At 35.3% G+C, this 25,510-nt stretch overlaps 2 protein-coding genes across 2 annotated transcripts; both read left to right on the top strand.

Annotated features, from left to right (window-relative positions):
- The first annotated feature begins 2,059 nt into the window (after positions 1-2,059).
- LOC146747654 (uncharacterized) lies at positions 2,060-5,540 on the top strand. The gene is made up of 4 exons (XM_085497417.1): positions 2,060-2,283; positions 3,780-3,941; positions 4,141-4,381; positions 5,239-5,540. The coding sequence occupies exons 1-4, from the start codon at positions 2,128-2,130 to the stop codon at positions 5,538-5,540; spliced, it is 861 nt and encodes a 286-aa protein (XP_085353543.1). The 5' UTR covers positions 2,060-2,127.
- A 357-nt stretch (positions 5,541-5,897) lies between these two features.
- On the top strand, positions 5,898-11,209 carry LOC102807489 (uncharacterized). Its single transcript, XM_085496545.1, has 11 exons — positions 5,898-6,105; positions 6,875-7,099; positions 7,235-7,291; positions 7,970-8,092; positions 8,295-8,348; positions 8,481-8,609; positions 8,759-8,840; positions 9,527-9,570; positions 9,836-9,884; positions 10,619-10,656; positions 10,859-11,209. Exons 1-11 carry the CDS (start codon positions 5,917-5,919, stop codon positions 11,126-11,128), a joined length of 1,260 nt encoding a protein of 419 aa, XP_085352671.1. The 5' UTR covers positions 5,898-5,916; the 3' UTR covers positions 11,129-11,209.
- Positions 11,210-25,510: the final 14,301 nt, after the last annotated feature.

Genomic DNA, 25,510 nt, shown 5'->3' with positions numbered 1-25,510 from the left:
ACGAAGACGACCGGACGTCTCCGATCATGAGCTGGCTGGTTCGAATTTATCCACTTTTACAGTGATGAATATTGCGTTCGAGTTGAGTTACTTGTAATTACAAGCTTGATTTACATTTTTCTTGTGGTGTTTTTTGTCAATGTATTAAATATGAGTGCGTTGGGAAATAGCATAATTATATTGCGTCGGTGAATAAGGCTGGTGAGACTGTGTCACAAGGCGTTCTATTTATTACCAACGCGCGTGGTTGGCGCCTCTGATTGCGTTTATTTTTTATTTTTATTTTCAAAATGTATCACTGGCTGCGTTTTTTTTTTGTTACGTCTCGCAACTGAACGTCCAAGCTGACTTTGTTTTGGCTGTAATTAGGTCACTGGACGCGTATATGCGTACACACGGGCGTATTTTTATTTCACGTTCGAGATCGCCCGAAATGACGCTGTTTGGAAACGTTCCAATATCATTCTATAAACCCCTCGTTTCAGTTTTGAACTGGGTCCCTCTGCGCATGGTAGAAATATTTATAAAAATAAAGAGAATGGAATCGGGTCGCCAATACAAATTAGTATATCGTTCACCAGTATATATTATATCCATCTTTGGCTTTACCGATTTCACAAATTCATGTTTTTGAATTATTTCATATGCAAGAACTCGAGAGGACGGCTTTGTTGGAAAAAATAGCCGTCGGACCACAGTCCTTAAACAACTGTGGTCGGACCAAAGAAGGGACCTTTGCTATTTAGCGTCAGTAGTTTTACGACATACTAACAAGACCTCCGTGTATTTATAGCTATGCGTTCTAGTTCTCGGCGATATTTGGATCGATTTTATTGAAACATCGCGATATGTAATGGCAATAGCTTCCCAAAATCCTTGTTTTATGTAGTTATGCGTTCTCGCTCGAAATAAAACTTATAGCGTATAAATATCTAAATACGTGTTTATCAGATTTGGCTAGTTTATTCACTGGTAACCGTGGTTTACTCCCGGGGGGGGGGGCTACTTCCACATTAAGTGGGTAAGGGTGTGAAACCCACCTCTCGTGAACCATACTGACTTCTAAACCATTTTTCTATTTATATACCCACTTCTAAACACAAGTGTTTTCAGTGAAAAAAAAACACCCAGCTCACAACTTTCGCAACCAGTGAGCGCATCCAGGCGATGCATTTTGTTCAGCCTTTTCGGGTATTTGGCTTTTACTATAAGAACCTGTGATAAAGTAAATAAATGCTACCATGGAGGTAATTTACCTCCATGATGCTACTAACACACTTTTAAACCAAAACATTGATAAATGACCACCCACTTCTAAACAAAATAACGTGAAATGACACCCTAGTCGGGCGGCACATACCCGTACTGCACTTCTATGCACCTATCAACGAATTCTGGGTATGTGCCTATTTAGCACAGTTCAAATGGACAGAACAGAAAAAAAGCGGACAGACATAATATGTAATGATCGAGAAGAAGCTTTCGAATTCATCCCGACTTTATAAATAAAAACGATAAAACAAAATTTACTTTGACAATGAACACAAAATGACATAATAACTGAAAAAGCCAAATATATTAAATGTAACTTTCCCACAGCAACATCAAACCAGTGTATAAATTGTATTTTTTGTTTAATCTAGTATATTCTGTCGATTTGTATTTTCACTTTTATTAATTCTATTGTTATGTAACTTCAGCAACCTTACTGCTGATCTTTCAAATAAATAACTTTACCCCCCCTAGTTTACTAGTATTTTACTCGTATCTGCCGGATTACTATTTGCATAATCTCAAATATGGGGAACGCTAATTGGCTGATTGTCATTTTTTTTAGAACAAGCGACCCACATAAGATTGACCGCTTCGCCTTTCATTCAGAATTCGGTGGTTGCTTTCACGCAGTACATGTTATAACCGTGCGCTTAAAATTCATAATCTTACGTTCCGTCTTTCTACATATCACGCTGCTGCTGTTTTATTTTCTCGTTTTGAAATAGTATTACTCAAAGTAAACAGGTAAGTTCATTACTTATTTTGGAAGTTCATTTAGTTCTTGCTCGCTGCTACTTCAAATTCAAATCGTCAGTTCATTGTTTGCTGTTAACATGTTTTCTATCCAACAGTATGGTCAGGGAATGGTATTTGGCTAGAGGTGATCGCAATTATATAGACCTATATATCGATGGCCGTCACCACAATGATATTTTGCAAGAATACAACAAACATAGTACGGGCGTTTCAAAAATCATGGCATCGGCCATACAGGAAAACTGTGTTGAGGTAAGGTACATTACCTGCTTGTTAGTAAAAACTTTATTAACCAGTATTTGGCATTAGCGGTCAGCTTTATGCTGATTTTCATGAAGTAGAAATGTGCATCAAATTTACATCTAATTGTTGCATGGAATATAGTGCTGTCCAAAACCGGTCCTGGCAATCGTCGCTCACGCGAGCCGTGTGTAAGCGCGTGCATGTGTGCCGAGCACTCAACCTCGTTCTACTACAAAATTATCTTGTACATCGTACTGACGTGTTTTGTACATTTTGTTTGCAAAATCAATTCATAAACTAATTATCACGGAGTTAGTGTGGTTTTTTTTGAATGCTTTTTGAGGCGTGGGTTAGTATTTACACATCTACCCCACTTGTAATTACCATTCCTTTTGGACGAGTTAATTATAAGATGGCACCGCGAGGAATATATGAACATAGTAACTTTCATCGCTCGTTAGTTGTAATTCACACACCGTGTGCATTTTTTTTCTAAGCTGTATGGATGGCTAGTTGATTATGTGTAAAACATCGGGATCAACACACGTTCAGGTCCGGGATGTCGTTGATTTATGTAACCATGGCCTATATACGACGCGTCGTTTCGGGGAGCGCCGACTCGGATATAAGCTCAGGTAGCGAGAATGACATTGCGTTTCGGCGTTTATTTGTGTAGACACTCCCCATCACTCTCTCCTTGGATTTAACACTCATTCATTGTTTCATTCAATGTTTCTGATCCCTGTCTATGTATGTAATCATGGCTTATCAATTCACTTTCTGTTTAGATACACAAAATGCAACTGTGTCTGTGAAAATGTATTAGCAGTGACGTTTCAAAAGATCTAGATCTATTTACTGTTTACTTTTTTTATTTAACTTTGTCAGCAATTTTCAAGCCAGCAATCAGTGTATTAGCCCTGCGTACAGCGCTGTGTCAAGGACGCGATCGGTTGATAGATACCGACACCACATGCGCTGTGGGAGATATCTATCAATGGAACGCGTCCCTGTACGCACAGCACTGTACACACTGTGCAGCACTGTATAACCCCCTACAATACTATGCTTGTACATTATACACTCATCAGTGTTTGCATGTACAGTATATATTCCAAAGCATATAATAGTGGGGAAATATTTAATATTCTGACTATAAAAACAAAGTTTTATCCCATGATCCACCCTGTAATAAATACACCTTGTAAAATGGGTAAAAAAATAATGCTAAAAAAACCATTAGAAGTGAATTACATGATTGAACAATTTGTAAATATGTACTAGTTGAATATGAAGAAATAGACTACAAAAGTGGATTTGTTTATTTGATCTTGATGAAGCAAGTGTGAAGCTTGTAATTAATCAAATGCTTTAATTTTACTAAACATGCTTAGCACATATTATTTTTTGCTCTGGAAGATGCTAGTAAGCAGATTTGAGTTATGAAGTGACTGACTATTATTACAATTTGTTGAAGTACCAGTACATATTTTTATGCCACACAGGTACAACTGCAAAATATTGATAACGAGGATGGATTCAATTTGAACTGCAATGACTTTGTTACTGATAAGAGCGATTTTGCAAAATCTTTTGAGGGAGCCAATACCCCGATCATATTTCTTGAAAGATGGTATGAATTTCGAATGTATGGCATCAATGAGTCGGTGAGTATTTTTTGGGTAATACCATGACAATGATTTTACACCTACCCCTTTCAATTGGTATAATAAATTTTTTTTGGAGATTTCTTACGCAATTTTCCTTCAGGAATTTTACCCCAAAACAAATAAACTAATTTCGCTTCTCTGAAAAAAAAATCCATAAATTGTTTTAGATTGAAACGATTTCTTGTGTTGTTTCTAGGATGGGAGTGATGAAACCAGTGGTAACATGACGTCTGTGTTCACTGTGTCTGATGATACAGATGATGATGAAACTGTTATGACTGGTTCACATGGTGAAACGGAAGAAAGTATTGTTTTTAGACACACTACCGACAGTAATAATGAAATTCATACTCCGGTCACTACAAGTACCCCTAACAAAAGCTTCCAGAATTCATTTTATGAAGATTTTGAAAAAAAAATAGAGGAAAAAAAGTTAGGTAAGTGTTATACTTTTAAAGACAATGTCAAGTCACCAGTCATTAATTCTTTTTTTGTAGTATTTGTGTGTGTACAGTTTTCTTATTACTTGAAGAAAATTAGTCAGAATTTTTATCAAAAAAGCAGTTTTACGGTGAATTTGAATATGATTTTGTAACTCAACCTGTCACTTAAATATGCGTTTTAAAAAAAAACTGCTCTGTTTTTTTGCACTCAGAAAAATGAAATACTGTCAAATACTTTATTTAACTAAAATAATGATTCATTGAAAAAAAAATCCAAAATCCAGTGAAAATTATCCTAATTTTCACGTTATCGCAAAAACAAAACACCCAAAAAAATCTTTTCTACGAAAATTAATTCCAGCTAAAATAAAGTATTTTACAGTAACCACAGCTTAGAATATAAAATCTTCCTCAAGCAGTATCAATGTCAAAAGAAGTTGGTGGGATGAAAAGCTAGTCTATACAAAAAAGAAAGTTAGCTCAAGACAAAATGTGGTGTGGAAGTTCATACTGTTCTATTTTAGTGTCCTTTGCAAACTTTTCGTTCTCAGTGAAATAAATGTCAGACACAGATGCTGTTCAGCGGCTGTAAACAGTTGTATGAACAAAACTTAAAATGAGTGATATTCAAGTTCTCTATTCTCTATTTTTATAAGTAAATTTCAAGATCATATTTTAAAGCGAGATAATACCGAGTAATGAGCAAAAGTCTCCTACCATTCCCAAATGAAACTTGTTTACAGTGTGATTTTTGCAACTATGTTGTATTATTTCTTTTCTTTATTGATCTATAATTTTGTGTGTCCATTTGTGCTGTGGTCAATAAATCAAATTTCTTATTTATTCATGAGTGTTTGCTGTTCCAATTTCAAGCTTTGTGGAGCCAGAAAAAGAAAGGCTTGTTCGCCCTTTAAATGAAAAGTCTGTTAAGGCTTTTGAAAAGATCCTGACAGCCCAACCAGGATTAGTTTCCGAATATCAACAGCTAATCGGAAATATTCCGAAATCTGTTGTAAGTTTTTCAAACTTCACAGTGAACAGCCTTTCAAAATATAAAATTGAAGCCATTGATGGCAACCATAGCTTCCATGCACAATTGTCCACATTCAAGAAAACTGGCAATCCAAAATTAGCAACAAGAGAGGTAAGTTGAAATAATTTCAATATGACTGCATACATCAGGGATGACTAATAAAATTTATAGATATTATAGCAAGTGTCCAGAGAAAAAACTTCTGTCTTCATTGGTAATTTGAACATGTATGCAAGATATCAAAAGCAATTTTAATGTAAACATGGTCGTGGTCATGTCAATCATAGCTTAGTTATTGATTAATGTAAAGTTTAGTGATTAATGTAAAGATTATTGATTAATGTAAAGTATAGTGTGTACTGAAAATTGTGATAATCTGTGTATCACATATTTTAATACAAGTGAGACCCATATGAACATTCAAAATTGCCATTATCATGTATACCATTTTCAGGCAAGGTTGTACTATGACCTGTCAGCAGAAGAAGCAAAAACGATGGGGATTCGTCGAAATATGGCTACCAACAACTTTTGCCAAATGGACGATTTTGTGATTGTCCAGCATATGAGATGCATAATTGACGAAGTTGCTGGACCAACAACTAAAGATGATGACAATCCAGTAAAGACTGAGGAATTTTATATGAGGACCAAATTGATGTTGGCTGCAGATGGGAAAACTGTTGTAAGTATTTTCATTCAGTTTTACCTTGTCCATAGTATTACATATAAAAGTAAAAGAAAATGAAGGAAACAAATTTCTTAGCTGTTATTGGCTCTGATGTCAAACAAACTGTGGTTTACAGTTTTTATCTAATCTCCTGCAAACTTAGATATTGTATTGACTAGTTTGGAATCTCAAAATAGTATTAAATAAATATGTGTAGGTTTTTTCTTCTCGTTCTTGTTTATTAGCCTGAATATTTGATATATTATTGCATTGTTTCAGGTCTTTTATATTTACTTTTGCTACGTTTTAAAATAAGATCACTCCAGATAGCGGGTACATAGTTGGTTTGTGGCTACTCACTCATTATTTAATTGTGGTAATAGTTATGCTATGTTTTGTTTCAATTACAATTATTTTTGTTAAATACTGTATTTTTGTAGACAACACTTAATCAGACAATCAGTTGTAGCCAGTAAGGAAATTTCAAAAACTATGATGTTGTATGAATAACTCAATATTGATTACATGACCAGACACTTTCAATGTTACATTCTTGTTAATTGTAATGCGTTGGTAGTGAATATACCAAAAAGTGCCATGGTGTAATCTTCACAACAATCATTAAATAATTCTTGACCAAAGACTAATTATTTCACAGTACAAAGATGTGTCCTGCATAAAATATTTATAGGATGTAAATATTATTCATTAAATTTTAAGCTAGAGCTTCAAGATACAATTTGTGAAAGTTAAACTACACAATACTTATGTTTTTTCCCTCAAGAAAATGAATTCATTCAGAACACACACGTTGTTGGCTAGTTTGTCACGAAGAAACTATAGAATGTTGAAAAACATATTTGAAAAAATGAACAATTTAAAAGTTCATAGGTTTAAAGGCCTTCACGGAATAAAAACTGAAGACCAAGTATTCCAAGTACTGTCAGTGCTAAATTCAAGCCAGTCACCGAATTTTAAAGAATTTAATGATAAAATAAGGGAACTCAAGGTAAGTAATCGTTTATCAACTATATAGAAAATAGTACTAAACAATATAAAAAAAGATGCATGACAGAATTTTAGCATGGTGGATATAAAGCAGCAATGACATGCATGAACAATAGTATTTTTATCTCTTTTGTAGCACACTACTACAACAAGTGACAGTTATACAAAGAATAAAAACAAGGCTCCTAAACAAGTAAGTTTGGGGTAAAAGGAAGTGGTGCAATCAGGGCGGATTAGTAGATATAAATTGTGTTTTCAAATTGAAAACAAAGACTTTAGTGTTGTTTTTGCAGATCTTTTATAACAGGAATTTGGCACCGTTTCAAATTTTCACCATGATTTGTCTCCTTTTGGGTGCACTAGTATTTATGATTTTCATCCCAGTAACTTCACAGTAATGTCAAAGACACTTAAGTGACTGGGATTGAGTCATTTTCAATTATGCATTTTTACCTGAATAACAGCCATTCAATTTCTTTGCTTTTTGTGAAATGTATATACTTTCTCAAATGATCACCAATGTTTAATTAAGTAATGAAGTTATTACGAGAATGATGCAAGTATGCACAAAGCCAGTGCAGCAATTGTTTTGGAGGTTGATGTATTCCTGCACTTTTTAAATGCAATTTTTGCAGTATTCTTGTGATAACCTTATTATTATTAGTTTTACATATCTTATATCTTGTAATTATTTAATGACTGGTCAGACAAAAACACAACAAAATGCCCTTTGTGAAGTTTTTATTCGTATCAAAAACTACTATGAAAAGGGCTGGCAACATTTACTGTGTCTGTTATTTCTTATTTGGAATTTGCATTGCCTACTTGTAGAAGCGATTGTATTATTATCAATTTGTGTTTATTTGTTTAGTTACATGAACAAAAGAAAGCTGTAAACCAAGTTGTGAATGACCTAAAAAAGACAAGCGAAGGAGAGTACAGCATTTCATGTGTAAATGGATGCCTTTTTGTTGTCAAGGGGAATGAAGTAAAGGTCAGTGAAATTACGTATATTAGCAAAGTATTAGTAGTTGTTCTATTGGTAATGTACATGACTACATAGATTTGCCAAAGACAACCTCTATCAAAGTCATATTTGATAAATAAATGCGTTTTTGTGAGCTTTTAGTAGAGCATACCGTGTGCATTGTGTTAGTTTTGTAATCTGTCCTAATTATTGAACATATTTTCAATAGACTGCTTCAGTGGTTCATCTATGGAACATTCTGGAAGACAGCAGTGTTGTAAAGGTAAACAAATGTTATGAAATCTTGTTAATCTTTTAACTTGCAGTACAACGTTTTCAATATTACATGGTAAATGAAAATATCTGTTTTACAATAGCATGGTTTCCATTTAACTCGTGTTTTGTTCATGCACAGGGTAATTTAGAAAAACAACTAAAAGAAGAGGTTACCAGAAGAAAACATCTGGAAACAGAATTACAAAATGAAAGAGAGAAAAATAAAAAAATGTGCACCTCAATAGAACAAATTAAATTGAACGGAAAGGTGAGTTTTAAATTGTAGTTACTCGTGATAAAATATGTTTAAATTGACACTTTGCTGGCTAGCTTTGTATCATATACGATACAGAACATGTTTGTAATAAATTTTATTTTCGCTGGCTACATTTAATAATTTGTTTTTATCAATTCAAGGCTAAACTAATTGACAGTGGCAAAGACAAGGAAAAAAATGAAAGTGGTGAAAGTACTACCTGTTTAAAACGAAAGGTCCCTGGTAAGGATTGCACCATTATATTAGCATAAGTGCGCGAGTCTCCGTGTATGGTGAATATAGTGTGGTGTTCACATCACTGGTGTTTTTTTTTTACCAATTTTGTTTTGATATAATATTTATTGTTGTTCTGTTTAGAATAGTTTGATTTCTCATTTGAAAGCAATTCTGTCACGCAGCATTTTGAGTGCATATTCAATGCGAATCATGGTATTTTTGCAAGTAATCCATGTTTACTACACCAGCACATAGTACTAGAAAAGAGATTTTTTACACGAACAGATCATATAAATATTCAATTTAAATTGGGAATTGTTTTTTTTCATTTGTATAATTTTGCTGACAATATAACTTCAAATGAATAATGATTACAATGTAACAAGTTTCTCTTTTAATAATGTTAATGCTTTGTATGGTATAATCCTCTATTATGGGGTTACAGTGCTGCACAATATTTTTTTTTTGTATGCATGAATATTCCTCCTGTGGAATTAAGTGTGAAACATTTCAAGAATGGATGATCGGTGGACTTTCATGACTGCTTAACTCTGAAGAACAGCTAATTGCATAACCATAATTTGTGTTCCTGCTGATAATACTGTTAGTTAAGTCTAGTTTCCAATCAAAACAGTGCCCTATAACCACTTTCAATGGAATAACTCATAGGTTTCTTTTTTATGGATTCACAGATATGGATTCACATGGTAGTTCTCTATCCACAAAGAAAACAAAGGTGAACATTTTTCATTTAAATTGCACCCATCTACTTACACACCTGCCGTATAAATTTCCAAATTTAAATAAATGAGTTACAAACTTACTGTAAACTATTTTTTAAAATGTTAAATGAAGGGAATAAATATTCGAATCAAAATCAAAAAGACAAAATCGAATGTGAGGCACATGTGCTTTCTTTGTTTGACCCTTAATCATTATTGAATCAGATACTATTCAAGGAACAAAATACCAACATATTTATCTGCATATTTTCTGTACAGCTTGTGAATGAAGGAAAAATAAATGAAGACAGTTGCAAGAACATCACAGGTAAGCACTTCATAATAATCTCACCATTTCAAACACGGTATGCGCATTGCATAAGGGTTACATCAATGTAAGTTTGTTTGTTTGTTCCAATTCAGCCAAATACAAACAAGAACTGTCATTGACAATGACATGTTTCTTTATGTGTTTTCTAGCTGATATTGCATTATCTGCAAATAAACATACAAAGTCAAAAGAGTGGATGAAAGAAAAAGAAATTGAAAGGAAGTTATTAGTTCTGAAAAAAAGTGGAAAAATAGATCACTTTTTAGGAAACTACCAGCCAAGAAAAAGAATTCGAATGGTGTCACCAAGCGACATGAAGCAGTTTGAGATAGACTTCCCTGACATTTTTGACAATCTCACCCAAGTGTATGACAATGAGGATGAAACTGAGACCAACACAATCCTAAATTTTATGAAATCATACAAGAGGTCAATCACATCTGCAAGTATGATGGAAGACTTGCTGGGATTTTTATTGGCCAGTCTGCAGAATACACTTGATAAATGGTATATTTTATCTCTCAGCCTCAAAACTAAAAATAGCAGCTTAGTGGCACATGATCACATCAAAATGTTCTCTTATTTTCAATTAACTTTTGTGGTTTTTGCTCGTTCATGTAATTAAGGACATTACATTTTATGATCCACATGACATGATTGTCAATATTATCTACTCAATGGTAATTTTTTAGATTACTATAGTAATAATTATTTATTGTTCTGCTTTATAGAAACCAAAGAGCAGCAACAAAGTGGAACAAAAATGCCGGTAAGCAAATTTTATCTTGAATAATATCGGCTTTTCCACTGCATTTGTACTGGTTGAAAACCCATTGTTTGGGTTGTTAACTGAAGACTAGACATGAATAACTCCAATGTCCACCAAAATACAAACTTGTTGACAAATAAAAATGTTCACCCTTGATCCTTAAGATTTGATTAATCAGATTTGATTTTTTGTTTGTTCACAGACTACTAATGACTGGGTTGCCGTGTGGTATCCGGACAAGGCATGGTTTGGCAGAGTCAAGTCTGTAGATGGAAACAGTATTAAGGCAGAGTTTTTGGAAGAAGTGTTGAACAAGCTTCACTGGCCCATCAAGTCAATGGTAGAAACATTTGACCAAAAGTTTATTTTAAAAAGTTGTTTGAATATTGAAGTATTGAAAAGAAATCAAATAAAAGTGGAAGAGGGACTCATCGAAAATGTTAAAACTATTTACAAACAGTTTATTGTGTAGGGAGTGAGGACTCACAGTTTTTAATGATATTGTTGCTGAAAATCTTTATGATATTTTTATTAAAACAACAAATCAATATAATTTTACCAGTTACCAGAGTATTTTATTTCTGGCTTGAATCTCAAGCCACAGTTGCCAGTGTTTTATTCATGGCTTGAATTTCAGGCCACACAAGCCAGTGTTCTGTTGAACTTCAAGCCACAGTTGCCAGTGGTAAATTCCTAGCTTGAATTTCAAACCACAGTTGCCACCGGTAAATTCCTAGCCTTAATTTTAAGCCACAGTTGCCAGTGGTAAATTCCTAGCTTGAATTTCAAGCCACAGTTGCCAGTGGTGAATTCCTAGCTTGAATTTCAAGCCACAGTTGCCAGTTGTGAATTCATAGCTTGAATTTCAAGCCACAGTTGCCAGTGATGAATTTCAAGCCACTCTTGCCTGTGGTGAATTCCTAGCTTGAATTTTAAGCCACTGTTGTCAGTGGTAATTCCTAGCTTGAATTTCAAGCCACAGTTGCCAGTTGTGAATTCATAGCTTGAATTTCAAGCCACAGTTGCCAGTGATGAATTTCAAGCCACTCTTGCCTGTGGTGAATTCATAGCTTGAATTTTAAGCCACTGTTGTCAGTGGTAAATTCCTAGCTTGAATTTCAAGCCACAGTTGCCAGTTGTGAATTCATAGCTTGAATTTCAAGCCACAGTTGCCAGTGATGAATTTCAAGCCACTCTTGCCTGTGGTGAATTCCTAGCTTGAATTTCAAGCCACAGTTGCCTGTTGTGAATTCCTAGCTTGAATTTCAAGCCACAGTTGCCAGTTGTGAATTCATAGCTTGAATTTCAAGCCACAGTTGCCAGTGATGAATTTCAAGCCACTCTTGCCTGTGGTGAATTCCTAGCTTGAATTTCAAGCCACAGTTGCCTGTGGTGAATTCCTAGCTTGAATTTCAAGCCACAGTTGCCAGTTGTGAATTCCTAGCTTGAATTTCAAGCCACAGTTGCCAGTGGTGAATTCCTAGCTTGAATTTCAAGCCACTCTTGCCAGTGATGAATTTCAAGCTTGAATTTCAAGCAACAGTTGCCAGTGGTGAATTCCTAGCTTGAATTTCAAGCCCAGGTTACCTGTGGTAAATTCCTAGCTTGAATTTCAAGCCACAGTTGCCTTTGGTAAATTCCTAGCTTGAATTTCAAGCCACAGTTGCCAGTGGTAAATTCCTGCTTTGAATTTCAAGCCACAGTTGCCAGTGGGAAATTCCTAGCTTGAATTTCAAGCCACAGTTGCCAGTGGTAAATTCCTAGCTTGAAGTTAAGGCAACATTTGCCAGTTGTGAATTCCTAGCTTGAATTTCAAGCCCAGGTTACCTGTGGTAAATTCCTAGCTTGAATTTCAAGCCACAGTTGCTGGTGTTGTATTCATGGCTTGATTTGCAAGCCACATATGTCAGTGTTCTGAACTTGACTTGAATTTCAAGCCACACTTGCCAGTGGTGAATTCCTAGCTTGAATTTCAAGCCAGAGTTGACAGTGGTAAATTCCCAGCTTGAATTTCAAGCCACAGTTGCCAGTGGTAAATTCTACTTTGAATTTCAAGCCACAGTTGCCAGTGGTAAATTCCTAGCTTGAATTTCAAGCCACAGTTGCCAGTGGTGAATTCCAAGCTTGAATTTCAAGCCACAGTTGCCAGTGGTAAATTCTAGCTTGAATTTAAAGCCACAGTTGCCTGTAGTAAATTCCCAGCTTGAATTTAAAGTCACAGTTGCCAGTGGTAAATTCCTAGCTTGAATTTTAAGCCACAGTTACCAGTGTTAGATTCCTAGCTTGAATTTCAAGCCACAGTTGCCAGTTGTGAATTCCTAGCTTGAATTTCAAGCCACAGTTGCCAGTGGTAAATTCCTAGCTTGAATTTCAAGCCACAGTTGCCAGTTGTGAATTCCTAGCTTGAATTTCAAGCCACAGTTGCCAGTGGTAAATTCCTAGCTTGAATTTAAAGCCACAGTTGCCTGTAGTAAATTCCCAGCTTGAATTTAAAGTCACAGTTGCCAGTGGTAAATTCCTAGTTTGAATTTTAAGCCACAGTTACCAGTGTTAGATTCCTAGCTTGAATTTCAAGCCACAGTTGCCAGTTGTGAATTCCTAGCTTGAATTTCAAGCCACAGTTGCCAGTGGTAAATTCCCAGCTTGAATTTCAAGCCATAGTTGCCAGTGGTAAATTCCTAGCTTGAATTTCAAGCCACAGTTGCCAGTGGTAAATTCCTAGCTTGAATTTCAAGCCACAGTTGCCAGTTGTGAATTCCTAGCTTGAATTTCAAGCCACAGTTGCCAGTGGTAAATTCCTAGCTTGAATTTCAAGCCACAGTTGACAGTGGTAAATTCCAAACTTTAATTTCAAGCCACAGTTGGCAAATTCCTAGCTTGAAGTTCAAGCCACATTTTCCAGTGGTAAATTCCTAGCTTGAATTTCAAGCCAAAGTTTCCAGTGATAAATTCCTAGCTTGAATTTCAAGCCACGGTTGCCAGTGGTAAATTCCAAGCTTGAATTTCAAACCATCGCGGCCAGTGGTAGATTCCTAGCTTGAATTTCAAGCCAGTGTTCTGATCCTGAACATTTACAAAAGCGTTTTATTCTTGGCATAAATTTCAAGCCATAGTTGCCAGTTTTGTATTCATGGCTTGAATTTCATGACTTGATTTTCAAGCCACAGTTGCCAGTGGTAAACTCCTAGCTTGAATTTCAAGCCACATTTACAAAAGCGTTTTATTCTTGGCATGAATTTCAAGCCATAGTTGCCAGTGGTAGATTCCTAGCTTGAATTTCAAGCCACAGTTGCCGGTTTTGTATTCATAGCTTGAATTTCAAACCAGAATTGCCAGTGTTCTTTTTCTGTTGAGATATGATCACAGAAGAAAGAAACCCAAATTTACTTTCAGGACACTGTATCCAAATCTAAGAAAAAAGTTAAAATATAACACAAAGGAATGACTAAATGGAAAAGTCATTTTCGAATGGATTCAATTATGATTACTTGCGATGTAGGAAATACATACCGAGTAATTGTGCTATTCTTTCGGAACTAAATAACACGATCATGGCAGCGATTACACGACAAGCTACTGGGCAGCGCATATAGCTAACCATGTGTAATTGGATATCACAATACGAAAAATACAAATTGCCAACAAGCCATAAGAAATTGTATATCTGGTAACTGTCTGAGTGCAATTTTAATTGATCAGGTAACCCGAGGAATCTTTTCCCATGCATTGAATTACTCAAACTACACACGTAGAAAAAAAACCGCCTCATATTATAATTTGGATTTCAATATTGTTGTATACTAAAAGCACGCCTGTCACAACTCGCTGTAATAAGTCACACACGATATGTATCGCTATCGGCATCGAGTCAGTTGCTGGGTTTTACCGTTCTTCATTAAGATCAAAGAAACCGTCGTATAATGCATCTACTGTACTTAAGGCCGATATCTGGCTTTCAAGTTAAGACACTTAATACCGCACTTACGAAGACTGATAGAACCGTCGCGAAGGACAAGATATATTCGAAGAACGATCAATAAATACCCTAGCGCACAGGAAGCAGTATACCGGTTTGTATTTCCGGGGGTTGAAGTAAGCAAATCTAAGATGTAAATTTTATCCCATAATGGATCAAATGACTCGTAGTTGCAATAAAACGTTTAAAACCTAATTGAGGAGAAGCCGGAGAATAATCAACCTAAGAGTCATCATAGGTTATCGCCATGTTAATATACGTAGTAGTACATATCGTACTGTATCCCACTGCTTTATGGATAATCAAGTTTGAAATATTCACTGGAATCTAAATGTGGAGTGTATTTATCCATGTAATACGGTACACGGAGTACATATGCTTTGTTTAGTGTTAATCGAGTTAGTTTATTACAATAAGCCTATTCAAGGCGACCGATTCCTACCCACCACGTTTATCAACGGATTACCCCAGTATGTACAACTCAGTCGTATATACGTGCCCGAAGCATATATAGTTAATACGTTAGTCTCTAACTACAAATTTATTGATTGAAAAAAAAAACATTGAGTACGTGGCTTGAAATGAAAATGTGAACGATACAAATGACAAATGCCGTAAGGACTCGTGCCATAAAGTTAGTTAGGAATACGGTGATAGCAGAGTGTATACTGCATTTAGTACATACGTATCATTAACTCGGCATTCCATATACTGTTAGTAGCACCACGCAATATGAATGAATACTTAAGTATTGACGTACGTGTATGTATACACCTGACAGTTGGTCTACATTTTCACTCAAAAACAAAAATGCAAATATTACACTATAAATACTCTCATTTCACTCACGACATTCAGATCGTTGAGTTAACTGACAACAACGTCGCTTGTCTAATTGTGTATGTATAAGAGCATATAACCAGTGAGTGACAATGACAATTCAATTGGAAATCATATTCTGCTCTCAGTTATTTGAACCTATTACACAACTAATGTATTTCTCGATAATCGTATACCTTACTGTCTACCCAACAACCTGTATATACATTACTACCGTAAGAATACTTTACTGTCTGGCACAGGAATACTAAAGCACGTATTGTATTGAGAATCATTACGAGTCATAGCAACACAGCGCATTACCTATATATACTGCAGAATAGAATACAAATTGTTTAATACTAATATGAAACTAAGATTAAACTATTTCAATGACAATTGTTGCATGACAGTTCGTTTTGTCACTCCATTTTGTTAAATAGCATGTTTAGGTCATAGTAACACGCCTAAAGTATCAAATGCCACGCATTAGGTATGCAAATTAATCACTTCCACGCGAAATAATTATCAGTATTTTTACGGCAAATTGCAGGAAGGAGCTTCATTCACGGATCGAAACACGATTCAACAGGTAAAATCATTGCACAGCGAGATTAATGTGCCTTTGTTATCAAACACCTCATTTTACCAACACATTTAGTGATTTAAAATTTGGATTTAGTGCCGACTGAACAGTCATTGAACTACACCTATAAAATATGTATTGCTGACTTCCAACAATGCCATTTGAATGAGAAGTCCATTCTATGCGAGTCACATTCGAGTCGTTCATTACCGTTATAATATATATTAATTCACTGAAGAGCGTGTGCATGTCCCAGTTACTATTTAGAAATGATTTAGAATGGGTTTACAAAATAAGATATTACTAGGAAATTACTCGTGATTTCAGGGCTTGGAAATGTACTGATCGAAAATAGTGTAAGGCTAACAGAAAACACTATTCTTTCGCTAGGGCTTAGATTAGAACAAGTCACTTATTATCCACATCTGTGACGTAGTATGTCTAGAATGTATAAACCTGCAATATGTAAGTATCATTATGATGGCCGTACACTTTTTTTAATTCACCTAAGTTGACATCGGTAGCCTCACCCACGCATTTGCGTACAAATAGATATACCCCCAAGTTAAAGCAAATGCAAACATTTCTTAGTTGAAACGTGACCTTTAAAGCATTTCCGTTTGTACAAATCTTGATTGTAGAACCGGATGTTTACTGTTCCAGCAAGGTTAAAAAGGTAATGCTAGCCAGAGGGAGTAAGTCGCTGTAATGCCAATCATTAATTTGTACAAAGTCATTATAAAATTTAGATCATGTAACAACAATCTTCTAAGGGCGAATTATGATGTTATCATATCTGGAACGTGGGTACATCCTCTAACATAAACTTTACTTTCACTTAAATCGCAGTCAAGTGTATCGCTTTAACAGTTGATGACAATGGCAATATTGTGCATTTCTTACCTGGGTTAGATTTACCGACTTATACCGAGTTATACTCAAGTTGTTGATGATATTCCAATGTATCTATTTGTTATGAAATTCAAATTTGTACAAGAAAATTATCTGTGCATACCTTGGAATTGAAATAAGGAACAATGAAAACATGTGGAGATGCATTACACTGACAATAGGAATTGTGATTTTACTCAATTCCTGTAACATTCTCGTATGAGCCATCATGTTGTATTATGTTGAATAGCAAAAGATCACGATGAAGTTGAAGAGCATGCTAGTGAATGTAAATCAATATGTGCCGGGTAGCCTTGACTCCAATTACCATCAAGTTTAGTTATTTAAATTTCCTGCATATGTCACACTCAGAACAGGGTTTGACAAAGGAAGATGTAATATATTCTTAATCATGTAAAGTGCCTTATGATTGAGGAAGAATATCTAAACATACCTTAGCTGCTTTGATACATATGTTCCCCTTCATGCATTACGCATATCATTTTGTAGTAGTTATAAAGCCGATCACTCGAATACTTGTTCGCATCAGCACATAGCGGCTTTGTACACTTTTATTTTCAGGATGGCTAATTGCAGATAGGCATTGAGTAGTTGAGCGGTACTGACTAGTTTGAATGTTGTGTTTCATGTTATACTAAATTCTACCTAATCATTTATCCCAATGACTCGTGTTTTATGAATGTACTGAACTAGGATGAAAGTTCTCATAAATCGTCTAAAAGGGTTCCATCATATCCCGTTTGAGATTTTTATAAAGAAGAGTATTTCAAGATGATTTATAACTGAGGTGTGGTCATTTACAGGTGGATCTTATCATTTACAAGGGGCGTTCAATAAGTAATGCCCCTGACCCATTTCCCATAGCAGGAGATTAATGGAACTTGCCACAGTTATTAGTCTTTCTCTACATATGAACCACCCAGAGTTATGCATTTCTCCCATCGTTTGACGCAGATCCGGACACCCCAGGTTGGTCCTCCAACCACGTCATAACTTAAGAAATCAAGGCTGCATAATCTGGGAAACGCTTTCCTTTCAAAAAAGGCTTTATAGCTGGGAAGGGATGAAAGTCAGAGGGTGCAAGGTCAGGAGAGTAAAGGGGATGGGGAGGATTTCATAACCACACGTCCGTGCTTCTGATCTGGCGACATGCGAATTGTGGACTGGAGCATTGTCCTGCAGCAGGAGGATACCTTTGCTGATCTTGCCCCGCTTCTTGATTTTGATAGCTTCTTTTAATTTCATCAAAAGTGAAGCGTAATAGGCTCCTGTAAATGTGGTACCCTTTGCCAGGAAATCTGTCATCACTACTCTGTCCTGGTTTCAGAAGTCTGTGAGCATGCCTTTGCAAGCGGAAGGCTAATCCCTTGCCTTCTTTGGAGGTGGTCAGTCTGGTCAGTCAGACTGGGCTTTGGGCTTTGGTCTCTGGATCATAGTGATGGACCCAAGTTTCATCCTGTGTAATCAGTCTTTTGAAAAACTTTGAATCATCTTCTTGGCACATCTCCAAATTCATCCTCGATCACTCGACGCGTACTTGTTTCTGGAAAGGTGTGAGCAACCTGGGAATCCACCTGGCAGACATCTTATGCATATGCAAATGGCCATGAATGATAGTTAGCACAGACCCTGTACTAATCTTGGCCTCTTGGGCTATTTGACGAACAGTAATGCGTCAATCTTGCAAAATGGCTGACTCAGCTTGACGGACAGATGCCTCATCAATGGCAGATGAAGAACGACCAGGTCTGGGAGCTGTTTCCAAAGACTTCCGGTCATGCTTGAATTCACGGTGCCAGCGCTTTACAAGGTCATATGATGTGGCATCATCACCATAAGTTTCTTTAATTTCATCAAAAGTCTCCTTTGGTGTACGTCCTTTCAAATACAAAAACCGGATTATTTCGCGACACTCAACTGGCTCCATTTCACACCTGACTTAGTTCAAACACCTGTAAATCTGAAACCACAATTAGTTCAGAGCTGTTTTTTGCAACATAACCTATAGATATGTAAATCATTACACATGCAAAATTTCATCTAGATCAGACAATTGGAAGTGGGTCAGGGGCATTACTTATTGAACGCCGTCGTAAATCCAAATATATTATTGACGTTATTTCGAATTACCCGCAATTATTGAAAATCAACTAATTGCAGTAAATACAAATGCAAGAAAGATTTCAAATTACAGCATATGTAATGTCATAATAGTTATGCGGACTATCCGTATTTGCATATGTTTAGCATGCTAGTATTGATCTATTTTAACCGGCATTTTATTAAGCGAACGTTTTATTTACCCAATGTCGTCTGCTGCCCTTTCCGATATAAATTGTTATAAATGATGGAATTGAGTTTTAGCGATTACAATGATGTGACTAAAACTCCTGTAAAACTTGATGTTTTGTGTATTTTAATGAACAGACATGATATTTATCGACTTTATTCAATCATGGACATACAAAACCTCTCGTTGAAACATGTTAATGATTTGATGATACATGTGCCAGCCACACCAAGCACATTTTGAATTACTCTATTTTGGGCTTTCCAACACGAAATAAGATTTAATTGTCTGAGGGTTTGCATTATGGATTAGAAAATGTTCCGATTATATATAAATTGAATTAACTTACGTATATAAAATACTGCCAAATAATTCATGCACGACTTACGTGTTACGGTGGAAATTGCCTTGTAATTATTGAACAGGCAGCTTCACAAATACCAATCAAACATATTGTAAAAACACAAGTTTATGAAATTTCGACACAGTTTCACAACAATATGTTAATTAACTGTATGATAACTATTATGATATCTAATAGCATAAAATCGCTTTACTTCATACTTAACAATATAATATAATATAATATAATATAATATAATATAATATAATATAATATAATATAATATAATATAATATAATATAATATAATATAATATAATATAATATAATATAATTAATAATATAATATATTATAATATAAGTTTTGAAAATCCATTTAGTGCGAAATAATGAAATAAATATTGTAAAAATATAACTAATTCAAAAGCGTGCCACTTGAAATGCACACCGTAGGGTAAATTTATGTTTCAAACTGGGAAACACTGATGCATTAAAAATGTATTACTTGATGGTGTTCACCACCTGTATCCGCTGATCATATTTGTTCTACTTTATTTCCGTTGATTTTCGATGCTTGATTGGTGACCAATTATTGCCTTTAACTACACTTGTAATTGATAATATAAATGTCACACACGCACACAGCCACGCAATGCGCAACAAACGCAATACATTGAGGCGATGACACACACAACCACAAACACAATTCACAAGTTATAATTAGCGATTCCGGTTTAAATCTTTGCAACTGTGCTTAAATAATAGGGAATTGTACACAATTGCCTCATCTGCACATACAATTGAAAACACAATTTCAAAGCCGAGCTTCTAAAGAGCTGGTAGTTTTGACCTAGTATAATGATCATACAGTGATGACGCTAGTCGTCTATTGGTTGCAAAAGAATGCCATTTAAGTTTTCATATACTCTGCAATCGGTAAAGCTCACTGATCATTTCCTCTTCGTATACACTTTGCACAATCTCGATATGACTAGTCAGTCAAATCTGTGCAATTGAATGCTCCCGATTGATCGAATGATATGGTGAACGTAATATATTTTTTGAGATGTAAAGCATGACCTTATTTAACCTGTGTTCTAATATGTATTTGTAGTATTTGTAGTACTAAAGTGGTTTCTGTTTTAGTAACATTATAATTGTAATTTATATAAATTGCCGATTTATGTTGTTTATAACCATTAGTGAAATTGGTTATCGGCCTTACTACTATGTAATGACTTGTCTTGGATCAACCGTTTCTTATTTCGATTCATCATACCTGGTTCCCAAAGCCTGAACGAGAGTTGGAAACTGTGTTAGCTTGTGTATAGAATAGGATTATGACTACATAATTGGGGCCATTCGTGTCACATTTAGTTCATTCAGTCATGGCGTAACTAGATTTGCAGGAAGGTAATAGTTTCATTTTCACAAAGGCTAAATGCATTGATGTGTTTGCATTGTCAAGCTGTAAACACAATATGATTAATAAGTCTTCTGACTGAGACGTGCAATGTTATTGGATAATAATTTTACGATCAGTCATATTTAGTTGGTGATTGTCGCGCACGTCAGGGCTCACATATATCTACGACGGCAAATCTAAACAAATCTTATTCCGACTCGGCGTAAAACTGCACAATCGTAGCTGTAAAGACTTACACACTGCTACGCCTCAACCTGACTAAAGTCATTGACACAAAATCAGGGAAACTTGAAAAGATTTAGTTTGGTTTTGTCGGCCTGAAAATACAGGCTTTGAAACAATAGTCAGTTACTGTTTCTCAAGGAAACAAAATACTTCCTTAAAGCACGATCCGCGTTGATATCGGTTCCATGCAGCACATACAGCGCAGGTACCATGCTCGATCGCACAACTACACACTTGAACATGAGGTGATCTCGTTTAAAAAAACTATCCGAGTTAAGAAATCGTGGACTGTCTCACTTATGAAATAGTTATATTTTGACACAATGTACACTAAAGTTCTGTAGGTGAATTGACAACATGTATTGTTGTCAGAATGTTGGAAATGAATAAATCACTGCCTTAAACGTATGGTTAATTGTGTCATAAGCATATTTAGATAACATTACAACTTTTCTAAGCTATATTAAAAACTATGCATTAGCGAGACGTTCGCTGTGTGCTTTGCAAACATGTAGCGAGACGTCCTATGAATGTTGGAGTTCTGTGCACACATTTTCTGTATCTAATTTACATTTTTATTTAAGTGTACTTTCAATTAAATTACTTTTCAAAATAACCTATTAAATATATATATTCTGCCTTCGAAATTTCATTGTGAGAATTCTAAGGTTAATTATCTCTAAAGACGAAGATGCCTTAAATGCAACTGATCATCAAGACCAATTCGGGTCTCAGGACATAGTGAGTGCCTGTTGCCAAAACAACTGAAAAAAACAATACCGTATATTATTATACATCTGTCACCGTAACGTCATAAGTTACAGCGTGCCGTAATTTTGCGGTATTTTACGGGGTATTTTCATCCTACCATAATAGGAAATGCGAATTCCAAATATGGAATGATTACGCGCGTAAGCGTTATCTAATAATAAAAACAAACATGGCTGCCACCAGGGTATGACCGGACTTCATACAAAGAAGTTCGCTGATTCTGTTCTAAACTTTTTAGATTTCGGCATTTCCATGATGTATCTTTGGTAGGAAAAGATGTATAATAATAAGGTTATTACGAAGATACCTAAACGTATGCACTCAGACAGTACGCTGCGCGTCGGTCGATACTGCCGCTGTACTGTCTTCGTGCATACTTTGAGGTATCTTCGTAATAACCTTATATCATTTCACCTCGGCGATGGAACGAAGGTGTCATTATATAAAATAGAAATAGAGCAATCTATAAATATGAGTTCAGTATTCGAAAGGCCTGGAAATGTACTAGTATTCGTTTGCCTGAGAACATTAAGTGCAACTCAAGGACTGTTACTAAACTAGTTATATTACACACAATGGGTTTCGATTTAAAGCTAATATATTCTCCCCGAATCAGATAAATGTACTCTTTGAAATGAAGATGATTAATGAAATTGTTCTTCCTTTAATGTGAAGTGTACATTGGGGTTTTCAGCTGTAACTAGTAACATCACCTCTTATTTGCTGCATTGTGATGCTTGTTATATATATTACCATGTTGTATGTTACCACCATGTTATTAATATAAGTGTCTATGGCGTCAATGTCAAAATAGTTTCCAGTTCATCTTCTCTAAGGCAAACATATCTACACGCGAAATAATTTCAGATACAATATAAATCTAAAACTGAATCCCTTTGTCAAATTGACAATGAAGTACTGGTAATAAACGTTCTATTTCTGTTTACTTCCCTCCCCCGCGATTTTCTATTAAGTTAGTAGGACAATGTTTCTACTTATGCAGTTTGCTGACGCAAAAAGGAATAAATAGTCTCTTTTCTGTTTCTGTTGGTATTAATGAAGATTATTCATGTCTGTATTATTCGATTAGCGCTCATTTAAGGTACCTTTAGAATATTCCCATTAAATTTGGCATATGCAATACAGATGTGATATAAATATCTGTACTGATTGCACACATGAGAATTAGTATTCACCAGTTTTTAAAGAAAGTTCATTTACTTTGCAAGTCGCTTTTCCAATGTTGGCCAATAATCTGCTAGATAATTATATAACGCGTTGTTTGAACTTAATATTTCCATACATTTCATGAAAACATCACGTGAATCGACTTTGGTTATGGGGATATCAAAATATTCTGCGGTATAAATCATTGCAACGCACTTTCGGGGAAGTGTTACTTCCTTGTACGACCAGCGCAGTCAATAATAATGCTTTTAAAAGCAACGATTTGGCATAAACATTCTGGAAAGCAAATTAGTTCTAATACAAAACTGGCGATTCTGATGATAATAGTCGGCACTGTCTTTCAGATCATTTGATAAATTGCGAACAAGGTAGGCGAATTCGTGTACAAATTCAATGTAATTTCCTGACAGAAAGTCCGGGGAGAATTTTATCCTGGTTTCAGTCACTGGGACAAGTTCATGCATTTGTAAACGAATGATATACGGAAGGACATGGCGCTCGACTAATCTATTGAACAATGTATTGAGTAATAATGATGTGGTTGAAAGCTTTCGTCGCCTCGATGAAGCACACGGATACCTTTCGACAGGATTGTAATGTGACTGTCATAATGGCAAACATGAATATTGCTAAGCTTTTTTTCATAAATACGTACTGATTGTCCGATGTATCGTAGTAATCGTTGTATCTCTAATATAGTAGTATGTGTTCAAGGACTTCGGATAGAACTATGGTAATGGCATTAAGACGATGATTGTCCTTGCTGTCCAAATCACCACATTTTGTTCTTCGCGAGCGAAATTAATGAAACGCCAGGTAGATTAGAATGAAGAAATCTATAAACAAGTATTGAGGGGACCGGAATACATCTTGCATCTTGTATTTGTTATTGTTAGCTGATTTCATTAACAAACAAAGTGATCTACCCACATAGTACCAATATTCGTATCACCAGTGGTGTCACTAATTGTTTTAAGCAGAGGTGTGACTCGTGACGTAGTATTTGTTCTTATGTATTATATTTGGAAGGGGCGATTTATGAAGATTGTTGTAATTTGCGCTTCCTTTATTCTGCAGTTACGGAGTGCATGTTTAAATTACGATCTCGGCCTACGCATCAAACGAAACACATATCCATGTCGATGTTTACTAGAGTTGCGACAAGCCATTCGGGCCATTCAGTATGAAACCGCGATTCTTTAGCAGCTGTCGTTTTATAATAATGACGTTGTTGTGAGATTTATGCTTTTCTTGGCAGTTATTAGCTCTGCAAATAATAGCTATACCTGCCAATGCTGTTCAGGTGTGTATTAGTGCATGTACACTAGTACGGTAACTGGATTAGGTGAAGATTAGACCAATTAATGGCACAACGTTTTGTACCATTAGAATTGCTATTATTGAACCGTTGTTGAACGATATGAAGGTCATCTGAGGTTAAGCTAGACATTTAATAAAAACACTGCAAATCCAAGTGTTTTTAAAATTGACGCATTTATGACCCTATTTTTAGATTTTATACATTTATATTCACGTTTTATAATGGAGCACATATTTTTTTTAATCTCAAATCCAAATAGCATTTCTATTGTTATAGGATAACACATGTTATGTGTTTATAAGCATGTCTCTAAAAGTATTTATAATGTGCATAATACGATTCGCGATATATTTCATATATATGTATATAAGCCATTATATGTATTATAGTATATATCCACCAGACATACATTGACAATTGTTCACTATCACAATACTTTAAGTACTTTTACCAGACAAATATTTTATAAAGTCTTTCCACCAGGAACGTGACGTGTATTTAAAAGTGCGTAATATCACAACTATTTTAAAAGTACTTTCACTAGACACACATTTTGTGAAGAGTTCATGATCAGTGTTTCAGCTTGGAACATGATTTAATGAAGTGTTACTGTCACAAAACTCTCAAAGCGTTTTTGCGCAAACAATTATCTAAATACTAAAAAGTGTTTGTAACAGAAACACATTATAAAAACAATGAAACCACACCCCAAATACATACCAAGTATTTTTCAGCATAATATAACAAATATTGAGTTTCGCGATGAAAAAAACTTTGCAATATTGCTCAGTAATCGTGATATACCATAAACTAATCACATAATCAAGTATATATTCATTTGTTTAAATGAACAGACACACGGGTATTTAATACCTCCACTTATAAATAAAAGTACATGTGCCGGCCTGTGCTGATACTTTCTGTCCAATCATTTGTGAAAAGTAAACCTGTGTGTTTGCCCCATACATACATTACTACAATAGGTATACTAAACAAAT

Source organism: Saccoglossus kowalevskii, chromosome 3 (genome assembly GCF_978046115.1).
Source record: "Saccoglossus kowalevskii chromosome 3, keSacKowa6.1, whole genome shotgun sequence".
Lineage (NCBI taxonomy): Eukaryota > Metazoa > Hemichordata > Enteropneusta > Harrimaniidae > Saccoglossus > Saccoglossus kowalevskii.
The sequence above is the reverse complement of the archived record's forward strand: the minus strand, read 5'-3'. Positions and strand labels throughout refer to the sequence as shown.

What these genes read in the sequence shown, in the direction of transcription:
- LOC102807489 (XM_085496545.1), top strand. Translation starts at nt 5,917, where the DNA reads ATGGGGATTCGTCGAAATATGGCTACCAACAACTTTTGCCAAATGGAC. An exon ending in AAAACAAGGCTCCTAAACAA is followed by an intron (nt 7,292 to 7,969) that starts GTAAGTTTGGGG and finishes TTATTTGTTTAG; the next exon opens with TTACATGAACAAAAGAAAGC. An exon ending in AAGACAGCAGTGTTGTAAAG is followed by an intron (nt 8,349 to 8,480) that starts GTAAACAAATGT and finishes GTTCATGCACAG; the next exon opens with GGTAATTTAGAAAAACAACT.
- LOC146747654 (XM_085497417.1), top strand. Translation starts at nt 2,128, where the DNA reads ATGGTCAGGGAATGGTATTTGGCTAGAGGTGATCGCAATTATATAGAC. An exon ending in TACAGGAAAACTGTGTTGAG is followed by an intron (nt 2,284 to 3,779) that starts GTAAGGTACATT and finishes TATGCCACACAG; the next exon opens with GTACAACTGCAAAATATTGA. An exon ending in AATAGAGGAAAAAAAGTTAG is followed by an intron (nt 4,382 to 5,238) that starts GTAAGTGTTATA and finishes TTTATTCATGAG; the next exon opens with TGTTTGCTGTTCCAATTTCA.